The following is a 10,939-nucleotide window of genomic DNA, read 5'->3' as shown; positions in this document are numbered from 1 at the left end:
AAAACTTGCTTTTATTTGACTGTGTTCTAAGACTGTGCAGCACTTTGGTCAACCTTGGTTGTTTTTTAAATGTGCTATATAAATAAACATGATTGATTGATTGATTGAAAAGATATATATCAGATCAAAAGTCGTGTGTAATTTTACATTATTAAGGGCGTGCTCGAGATGACTAAATGGTGTTGGCCAGGAGACACATAGCCAATTTCTCTGTCACATACGTTGCAAGCTGCAACATCTGTTCTTAAAATGTGGAGCCAATGCAAAGGTGTCAACAGCTGCAGTTCATTAAACATTTCAAGGCTGGCTGCAGAAATACCAGAAATTGCAACAAGCCAATAAAGACTATATTTGCAGGATAAATTAACATATTTTACAGCCTGGTTCAAAAAACAGTTTTGGTTCAAATAGCTCCATTTGCTGTCAGCCCACACTGTATGCAAATGTTAAATGTTATTTTTGAAGCCATTAAACCTAAGAGTTTTGTAATGTAAGGGGATGGCTGACTTGACTGACAGTTGAGCACCCTTTAGAGGTCTGCAAAAAAGTCGCCTCTGCCAAACTCAAACAAAGCAAAGTTGAGTTCAGCATTTTTATTATGGTACCCACAAATGATGGGCTTCAACACTGTATCAGAAAAAAAAAAGGGTGACGTCAAAGATACTATGTTGAAAGTCTTCTATATGCTGGCTTAGATTGTTTGGCTTTGTGACCCCTCCCCAGAAAACAGTGGGCGATATTGATGAGCACAAATCTAAGTCCATGTTATGAGATCCATGCAGTTACGGCCTTTCTACAGACACCCATCCTCGACCGGGCAGCCCTTGATTGGCGTTTGATTCACATATTTTCTGTTTTTTGTTTTCCCCGTTTTCCTATTTTTATAAATGTACAAATCAATTAAAACCTGTTTAATTAGAAAACGTGATACGTGCTTCAGTAAAGTGCTTGTGTTTGCAACCAGCAATGTGTGTCCACATCAATTCCACGTCATATTTGCATCAGCAGGTTTGGAGGTTTATTTAATGTCATAGCAGCAAGTTGTAATGTAAAGTAACAAAGACATACACACTTTTAAGACCATCAATGAAGGAAACAAAGTTTGCACAATATTTTTTTTTCTTCAGTCACGGTTTATGCTGCCTATTGAATTTTCAACTGTTACTGTTATAACATAGTGGAAAAAAAATCTCCCTTTGTGTTTCATAAAAGTGATGGTAAGCAAACAGTTAAAACGCACATGGTGATGCGGGCTAAATATCTGCCATGAGCGATGAATCAGAACAAGTACAGCCACATGAAAATACTACAGCTCCTATTTCAGTGAAAAAAATGTGTATTGCAATGACAGGCTCACTGTCAGACGTAACTCATGATTCAACAACCAGTTGTTCTCTCCTCTGAACCCCTGTTTCAGCAATCTGCATGACATGGCACTTATGTAAAAACAAACAGTGACTGACAAATGAGAATAACATTCACATCATAACATAGCTTATCTATTCTCATTCAGCTCATTGAAGGCTGCAGTGATACAGACAGATACAGAAACACTGTCACTACAATCCTCAAGTCAGTGAATTCAAATACGGCTGTATCTGAGATCAACTTTTGGTGTGTTAGAGAAAGGAAGACTCTCTATCAGTCTTTTTTACTTTATTTTTGAGGTGCAATTTGGAAGGATGGGAAGGGGAAAGAAACTGGAAGTACATCTGAAGAAAAGCCTCGGCTGCTGTCTGTGCTTCACTGCGCAGAGCTTGTGTTTGTCCACCTCGGTTTCTCCTGTGAGTGCAGTGTGTGTGAATCTACAGAGGCCCTGAGTGGCAAGAGTGAAAAACATTCCTGTCAACCTATTTCTGACTTTAATCTGTTTAATTTGTTTTATGTGTTAAGGATTTGACATCAGGTACCTGACAGTGTTTGTGCCAGTATATTCTTTCCAAGTTCTTCAATTCTGGGTCCATGAAAAATAAAGAGATTGATGAAAAAAATGTATTCATATTAATGCTGTTTCATTTTTTAACTAGTCTTTTTCCATCAGAAAAATATGTTCAAGCAGAAAACTTTTTGATAGATAATAATAATAATGATGTTGACATTGCAAATATTCAAAATTAAGTATTTTTCTTCTGTCTTATTTCTGGTAAAGAAATAAAATTGAATCCTACGCAACCCATGTTCAAATGATAAGTCCAGAAAAATGTCTTAAATAAGGGGAAAACAAGCAGAAATAAATAAATAAATAAACGCAGGAAAATAAACTTGTGAGTAAAATAAACTTATTATTATGTGGATTCTTAGTTTTTAAAATCAGGGTTGCCACTTGCTAGCTAGCTAGTTTACTTGGTAATAGGAAGTGGTACAAAGCCCTGGAAGCAGATGGCCTTTACTCCACTGTGGCCCTGGGCCCTGTGCCCTTTGTCATTCCAAAATCTGCCCATTGTGTTAATTTTATCTTATCCATTCTATCTTATCCACAACAATGGCACAAAATATTGTCTTTTAAAAAAATCAAGTAAGGCTGAAATCACAATGTGTACACCGGCAAGTTGGAATCATCACTAGTTTCTCACTTGTTTGTTTAAACATGACCCATAAAGTACTTTAAGACATATCAAAGATCTACAGACAATATTGTTTAGGTTTATGACATCACTGAGCGCTGCATTGGCTCTGTTAATTCACAGGACCTGTGCCTTCAGACTCCATCCGGCTCAGCTAGGAGCAAGATTTTCTCAGATCAACACCAACCATGAGGTTCAGTTTCACCTTGTGTCAGCATCTGTTTCACTGGTTTACTGTTGTTACTGCAGCAGTTTGAAGCCTTAATGGATGTGAGCTTCTATGACTGGATTTCTCTAAATGTAAATAAGTACATCATGTTGTAACAGTTATTCTTTAAACGGATATGAGCTTAAATCAATGATGATGCTTCTCATGACATCGTGAGAATCTCAGCACTAACAGGCTTCTGCATTCACAGTGCATCATGAATCGCACAAAGAAGTTTCCTTCTGAGGTCCTCAAACATCAATGCTCCCCAGTCTATGATGGAAATGTGGAGCACTTTCAGCCTCTTTGGGGCTCTCAATCCTAATAAATCAACAACTGTCAAAACCTGTATCTTTCATGTTTCACAGAAAGAGAAAAATATAGTTATCCTGACAGAAATTTAACTTTTAAGTCACCAGTGGAGTAAACAATCCTTTCCACATTAATTATATTGTTAAAAAAAACCCACAACAAACAAAAACACAGAACCAGAAGTTTTTTTCTTGCTTGCTTTCAGGGCTTCCATAGATTTTGCCACTTTCACTCACATTCATTGTACCAATATTGTAAAAAAGTCCTGACACACATGACAAACGAAGAGGAAGTGGACGAATGCCTGTTCATCTCTGTGATCACAGCATACTGCACGTCACTTTAGTCACCAGTAGTTAGATTCTCCAGGGCAGCATGTACTGAACTGACCGGGCAATAGTAGTTTCTTTTTTTCTTGTCTGTAATATATAAATTTAGCACACCTCTCACAGACACACAGACTACTCAATCAGCTATTATAACAAGTTTCTTATTGGGGCTGCGGGGCAACTCCTGACTCTGATATGAATAAATATAGGCTTATAAAAATACAACAAGCATACCTATAGTATGTCCTGCTGCTCTTCCCTGGTAAAAGGTGTTTCATACAACTAGATACTGGTGTACGTATATACACTATGATATTTGATAGTGGCTCCTAATTTGCATATTTTTCATTTAAATGTAATAAACATTAATATATCGGAGTGATGATTGTTTTTATTTGTGGATTAATACAAATGTTTTAATTTTACCCATTTCAGTTCAGAGTATTGTTTTTATTAGAGCACAGGATTTATTGGTATACATACAAAGATAGGTATATACAATTCATGACTTGAATCATGACAGTTTTACATTTAACTTGCCTTTGATGGAGAGGTTTCCAATCAGTCTGAACTTAAAAACAGCTCCCAGTGAACTGCTTCAGGGTTTTTACAATTTTGGGCACCACAGACTCGGTGGTGATTGAACATTTCAAAGCTGGAGTCAGTACATTCTGTGGAAAAGAAATCGCAGTAATACAGTACAAACAGCAGAGGGGCCATTTGGCTTCTTAATTCATGTTACAGATCAAGCCCCCTGCCCCCAAGAAAAACCCACACACCTTTCTTCTCATGCTTACTGTGGAAAGAAGACACTCTTATTTTGTCACGCTAACATCTGGACTTTCTCTCCACTCACATTAAATTATTGCAATTCCCGAACCGCCCAAATTATTTCAAGAAAATAAAATAAAGGCAAGTTTAACAGGTGCACTAATAGACTATTCCATGCAATGTTCTGATTTTTGTCATGTATACAAAGGCATTGTGTCACATAGGCTTAGTGTCACTTTGAACACACCTCAGGTTAGAATTTGAATGAACGCTCTTTTCTTGACATGAATCTTTGTGGACAAATAATAATTATATTAAAAAGAGAAAAGAAAGAGTAGAAACGTGTTTCATTGACACCAATGAAGTCAGGTGGGTAACACCAGCATTCCTTTATATTAAGATGATTCAAAGCTAGCCGTGTGATGGGATTAAATGTCTTTATGATTAGTATACAGATGTGTCAAGTGTCTAAGGTGCACAACTGCCTGGAGTAAGCTTACGTGGAGGTGACAAATCATAGAGTTCACATTTGCAATTATCTCCGTTTCCCTTTTTCTCTCTTTAACAAAGAGAAGAAATAAAAAAGTATATTGCTTCAAAAAACATTTTTTCCTTTTTTTTTGTAGTATTGTGAAACATTTCATTCACCACTTCTCTGGTTTTGTCTAGCTAGACAGAGCATTACATTATCAGTCAAAGATACATACAGAAAGATGCTGTGAATCCAAGAGAGAGAACGATCGACGATGGGACGTGACGGTGGCTAATTCCTGGGACCGCTTGTTGGAGTCCGTCTGTCTGTTTTTGTGTCTGTCTGTCTGGTCCCGCCTCCTCGCCACCAGCAGGTGGCACAATGCGAGCACTGATGTATTGCCTGGGTGAGGGGGAGGGGCTGAGAGGTTAGTCTGTCACAGTCACAACAAGTCAGTCCAAGGACCATCAGGGGTCTCAGTGTGTTCCAGCTCTGCTGTGACTGAGGGTCTGCAAATCTAGCTGCACATGCTCTCCATCCATCCCTCCCTCCCTCCCACCCACCGCCTCCTACGCCTTTAGTCAGTGAGTAATGTTAAAACACAAAGGTGGGGGGACTCCTCATTTGCTCTTTCCAGACGTGCTGGAGCCCCCCGCACCACCCTCAAATTTGTCGGCGATTTCTGACGTGTCTAACTTCTCCGAGCCGTCCCCCTTCTCTGACCTCTCCTTCTCGGACCTCTCCTCCCCCTCGACCAGCTCGGACCGCTCTGACCTGGCATCAGCATCCCCCTCCGACTTCTCCTTCCTCTCAGAGTGGTCAGGGTCCATGGATGAGGTGCCTGGTTTGTCCCACTTCGCCATGGCTTCGTGCTCTTCTATACAGGTGGTGATGTTGGAAGTCCAGGCCTTCATGTCCTCCTTCAGAGACCAGACAAAGAAAAACATTTTTAACATGACATATCTTTCTCTCAGGTGAGGACTTTATCTCTGCACTTTTGTTTTCCTTCATTATGGCAGATAATGACTTTTAGATGAATTTTTTATCACAAGTGTTGTTCTCCCTCTCTGTCTGCGGGTGGTGCTGTTGTGTGCTCAAACGTCCAGGGTTGGAATGAAGCAAAAGAGGAAAAAAATGAAATCTGTGCTTTCCTGAGTGTCCACTTTGGGGCTGGTTTTAAAGCCAGAAAGGACACCTCGTTAGACCCCCTGTGATAAAGTTAGTCTAAAGTAATGTTGAGTCAGCACCTGAGTTTTAAAGTATCAGTCATGATAAGAGCTATTTGAATTCTCTAGTTCATTAGAAAAATGAGCCTTATGCTTCTTTTTAATCTCTTTCAGGCTACACTGAACAATCATTCAGTAGAAAGGAAGTGTTTAAAAGTTATAAATGTAAGCAGAGCTTTAATCTCAGCATAACAGCTCTATCTCCTTACATTAGATGGTTTTTCTTCAGATTACATACTTCATCAAATTTATTACAACAGTACACAAAACTGAGCTTGTGAATTTGTCTTATTTCTAGAAAAAAAAGGTCTTACAAGACTCAAACATAAATTAACCCAAAAATTGCTGAAAAATGTCTAATTTCAAGATATTACAAATATTTAAAAAAGCCTGAAAATCTTGTAATGAGCACAAAAAGAGGAATTCATTTTTTAAGTTTCTTGAACTAGAAGCAATCATTGACCTGTAAATTTTTCTTATTCTATCTGCAGATTTTCTTCATTTATTACAAGCAGCCCAGCCCTTATTTTTGCTTCCTATTTCTGGGCTTGTTGGATGAACGTGACACATATTCAGTTTGTGTTGCTGCTTTAGGGTAATAAAGATTGATGCAGTTAAAGCCTCACTGTATGAAGTGATTTCTGATGTTTTAATGATGTTATTTAAACATTAATCTGTGATGGAAGAGTGTGTATATCTAAAGTAAACATCATTTATAAGCTAATAGATGATTGGTAGATAAAGGCAGTCAGAGCCTTAATATAACTAACAGGTCATTGGTGGTTGAGGTGACTTCAGATTAAGTATCACAGATGTCTTTTCCTGACTCCCTTCTTACACTTTTCTTTCACACTGTTTCATTTACTTTTCTTTTTTGTGTTGTTATTGAAGTAGTTGGGTTGTAATTTAAAGTAACTGCTCTCCCTGATGTTTTGTTTCCAACTCTGTGTTTGTTGAATAAATGTTCGAGGCTGTGGGCTGTATGTTTTGGTGCACTGGTTTTGGGGTGGAGCAAGGGGAGACACCTTTGCGCTGTATTTTGGTTTCCCTTCAGGGTGTAAACCCTTAAATTTACAAAAGAAAAGACCAAATTATATAAAAATGAGTTTCTATTAGTCAATACTGCTCTGCAATGTCAAACATACTTTTTTAACCAAGCTTTATTTAATTCAGAGCTTATCATTTCCTGCATAACAGGATGATGACTCATCTGAAAAGCCTTAGTCTGCAGATGTTTAGCCCAATAAAAAAACACAAAACACTTACATTATAAATCCTGTTTTTTAAAACCTTGTATGTTCTGTTAACCCCATGGATAAATACAAAGAGGTAGGATTTAAATCAGACTAATTGATGGCTGACATGAATGATCACAACATAGGTAAGAAAAGTGAAAGTAGCGTTATCTTTCTTCCTTATTATTATTTTTTTGAGCATAATATACAAAACCCAAATCTTATCGATTTTACCTGTTTCATTTCTCCCCAAAATATATCATTACACTTTATATCAGCCACTTTGACTGGACAGGTGTAGAAATTGCTTTTATTTCAACATTTTGAAAGCTAAAAGTAAGAGCTCAATGTTAAGTTTCTTGAGATGTGATCAAATACTAAGTTTCCAAAAAGTCATCATTTTGTGTTCACATAGCTTCAGTTTAAGGCTGTGGGTGTGCGCTGCTGCTGGCACTGAGCTAAGTTTTAATGTTGTGTTTACTAACAAGTAACCACAATTCCTGCAGACCCTACCTTTAAGCCCTCATTGCAAATAAGGACAAGCCCTCAATGATTTTAGAGTTTAAGCAAAGGTAAAATAAAAACGAGAAACATTAATCAAAATAGTCTTACCTCATCTTTTGCATGGAACGCAAAGTTGTTTCCATCATTCAGTCTGTTTCAGAGAAAATTAACAGAGGCTGTTAGTTTCTCTTCCACATAAGTGTTGACCACGTTTAACAAAACATTCACATCTTATTTCACTCAGCGGCATCCTTCACATTAATCTCTCAAATCAAAATAACCACTACACAAACTGAAAGTTTCTCCCTCTAACTCAGACAACAGATCTTACTTGAGGATGAAGACATTCTTCTTCTTCTTGTATCCCATTGTTGGATCGAATGAGCAGATACTGAGGTCAACCGGAGGCTCCTCGTTGTACGTTACAGTGTGGTTTCTGGCATCCTTGTAGAAGGTCAGCTTTCCCTCTTTCAGTATGCAGTATACGTTAACCCAGGACTTACTGTAACAATAAAAATGACATATGCATCAGAGATTAAGATACAACATATTCCTACATGTACTATACATCCGAATAGTCAAATGTATCCTTTAGTGTTAACATATGTTTTTCCTATCAATAAAGAAGCCGGATGTATCAGCACAGACACCACACAAAACAACAACAGGACTCAGTCAGTAAAGTAGATACAAAATAACACCTCCCAGCCCTGTGGATATCAGCTGGTCTTCACTTTATTTAAACATACTTATAGAGGTGACAGTACCAGACCTTTGAATGCAAATATGATACCAGTAAATATCAAAGGATATCAACATTCATCATACCGTTTGTCAAATGAAGGGTAAAATAAGATCTCCCAAACACAATGCGTGACCAAGATTAAGTATTCCCTCTGAATTATCTTTCTCGATCCAGGGGCAGTATATGTTGCTGTGTGTCTCTGCAGAAAGCGTGCATTCTGTTGGTGTTTTTCATTTTGGACACTGTCTGGAGCCTACAATCTACAGGTCAGGATGTATGTACATAAAAAGACTGGGTGACATTGTCATGTTTCTCCTCTGCCTTTGCTTTTCTGGGCAACAGTTTAAAGTTACAAGTGCACGTTTAAGGCAGCGAAGGAACTACAAAAAAGGCAGTTTTCTTTAACAGTTACTGAGAAGAGCTAGAAATATAGAGGCTGTGACAGAGGGAAGAGCTGATAGACACACACCAGGCATACAGAGGCCAGGCCTTCAGCAGTAAGTAAGCAAACTAAATCCTTCTCTTTACTGTGTGTAATGGAGGGAGATGTGGATATGTTTTGAAGATTTCTTGGGTGTAACCAACATAGAAGTTCTTCTTTATCACCTGGTCATCATTAAAGTGATACTCCAGGATGGAACAAGTTGGGTCCTATCACAAGGTTTAGGGCAGAAATTACCCCTACAGCAGTGATTTTGTGCAGCAGAAGCTCAGGGTGCACGCACCAAACACCCCCTCCCTGCTCCTCTGCCGGTTTCCTCTACATTCAGACGGGGCCATATTTTACTTGACCAAAAACACAAATAATCAAACTCCCACCGAAAAAATCTGATATCAGTCTGCATTCACGCTTTATTTAGAGAATTATCAGCGCGTTGCTTTTACACAAAAACACAGCTAAATGAGGCTCTAGTTCTCATCGTGTCGTAAAACGGCGCTACCTCTGCTGCAGAGCCACAGCTGGCTACGAGGCGCTCACCTCTTAGTGTATCATAAACAAAGGCAGGTAGTCTGCCAGGACGAAAAGACACGATGGGAACCAGAGCCCTTTAAAGATGCTCTCTCTTTTTAAAAGAAGGGGTTTTAAAATGTACGGAAATTATTGTCACGATGCACATGACGCACTGACTCACAGCTGGACTACACCAGATGCGTCTGCAGTCCGTCTCTGCTGCGTATCGACTGTGTTTGTCAACTCTCGCCGGTTGCGTATTCAGTACGGCAAGCTGTATGACTGACGGACAACTGGAGTCTTGAGACCGAGAAGTTCCCGCACTTCCCACTCCATTGATAAGTCTCTCTTCATTAATGTTGGGCAGTAAAACCTCAAACCTGTTGACTCCCGGTCTGGCTTTGCTTATTATGTCCGTTTGCCATTGTAGTCAAGCTAAAAACGAACTGATTTTGACAGTTTGTTTTACTTTGAAAGTCACTGGGGGCTTCTAGGTAGTTTCCGTGAACTACTTCCTGTCTTGCCTGATCTTTCCTTCGCTGAATTTATGAGTCACATCTCCACTTCTGTCAAAAACAGGATGGATGCGTAAAACCTGCAACCTACTGGACTAGCCTTGTAGCCAGACTGCAACGGAGTGGATCCACTGTAAGTTGACGGATTGACTTGAAGGAAAACCTATCTGATCCGGTGCGGTGCCGTAACTGAGACATGCTCTAGAGCTGCATCTGGTGTATTTCAGCCATAAGTTTTGAAAATGTTTAAGGTGTAACCAACCCAGAAGTCTTTTTCATCACTTGGTCATCCTTAAAGACGCTTTCTCTTTTTAAAACATGTGTTATTAAAAAGTACTGAAATCACTGTCACTTCACACGTGACGCACTGACTCAGCACTCATAGTGGGAAGCTCAAATCAGTGACAGGGATCTTTATTGTATGTAGTAAACAAAGGCTAATCATTAAGATTTCAGGGTTGGGTGCCAGCATTAGCTGCTGTCTAACAGTGAGGATGGATGATTAAATGGGTTGTTTAATATTGGATAACAGCCTAGTACTCCTCCAGACCTTCACCGTTCACTGTGCTTTTAGTCACTACATTGGTTTTACCAATTCCTCACAGCTGAGGAGTAGTCTGACAAAACCAGAGAGGTAGACACACACTGCTTCACTGCTCACTCTTAGTGGTTAAACAGTGTCTCTACCTGTTTGGACTCCTCTGCTGAGCTTCAAGGTCAGAGGTGGTCGCCTTTTTGCGGTAGAGGAAACCTTCATTTTGGGCAGTGTGTGAAGGTGGCTGTGGGGTTGTTGGGGCACCAGTTGCTGGAGCTGAGCGGGAACGTCTCGTCTCCTCGGGCTCCTTCGGACGAGGCCTCCTCCTTGGTTTGGGTCGATCTCTGGCCCGAGGACGTCCGTCAAATCGAGTCACGGGTGCCGAGAGGCTGCTAGGAGGGCGGTAGGGCTCTCCTCGTGCCTGAGAAAGGAGACCGTTAGAGGACGTAAGACACGTCAAATGAATGAGGGTACCACAGTGTGACATTAAATTTTCAGTTACTCACATGTGCTGCTTCTCTCTCCTGCACCTGTTCTACAATCTCTGCCATGGTCGATCTCTTCTCCCTGC

At 39.6% G+C, this 10,939-nt stretch overlaps 1 protein-coding gene across 2 annotated transcripts in view; it reads right to left on the bottom strand.

Moving 5' to 3' along the window:
• Positions 1-992: 992 nt before the first annotated feature.
• The window catches only part of sptbn4a (spectrin, beta, non-erythrocytic 4a), a 48,673-nt gene continuing 38,726 nt past the window's right edge, over positions 993-10,939 (bottom strand). For both annotated transcript variants that reach the window (XM_074672267.1, XM_074672268.1), the window contains 5 exons: positions 10,875-10,935; positions 10,521-10,789; positions 7,953-8,123; positions 7,730-7,772; positions 993-5,576 (listed from right to left, as the gene is read on the bottom strand). In XM_074672267.1, coding sequence (XP_074528368.1) covers positions 5,277-5,576; positions 7,730-7,772; positions 7,953-8,123; positions 10,521-10,789; positions 10,875-10,935 — 844 coding nt within the window. In that variant the 3' untranslated portion in view covers positions 993-5,276. The remainder of the gene's footprint in view (positions 5,577-7,729; positions 7,773-7,952; positions 8,124-10,520; positions 10,790-10,874; positions 10,936-10,939) is intronic.

This window comes from Halichoeres trimaculatus, unplaced genomic scaffold, assembly GCF_033239565.1.
Source record: "Halichoeres trimaculatus isolate MK-OKI-2021-1 unplaced genomic scaffold, fHalTri1.1 fHalTri1_scaffold_6, whole genome shotgun sequence".
NCBI classification, from domain to species: Eukaryota; Metazoa; Chordata; class Actinopteri; order Labriformes; family Labridae; genus Halichoeres; species Halichoeres trimaculatus.
This window is presented reverse-complemented; position numbering and strand designations above follow the sequence as displayed.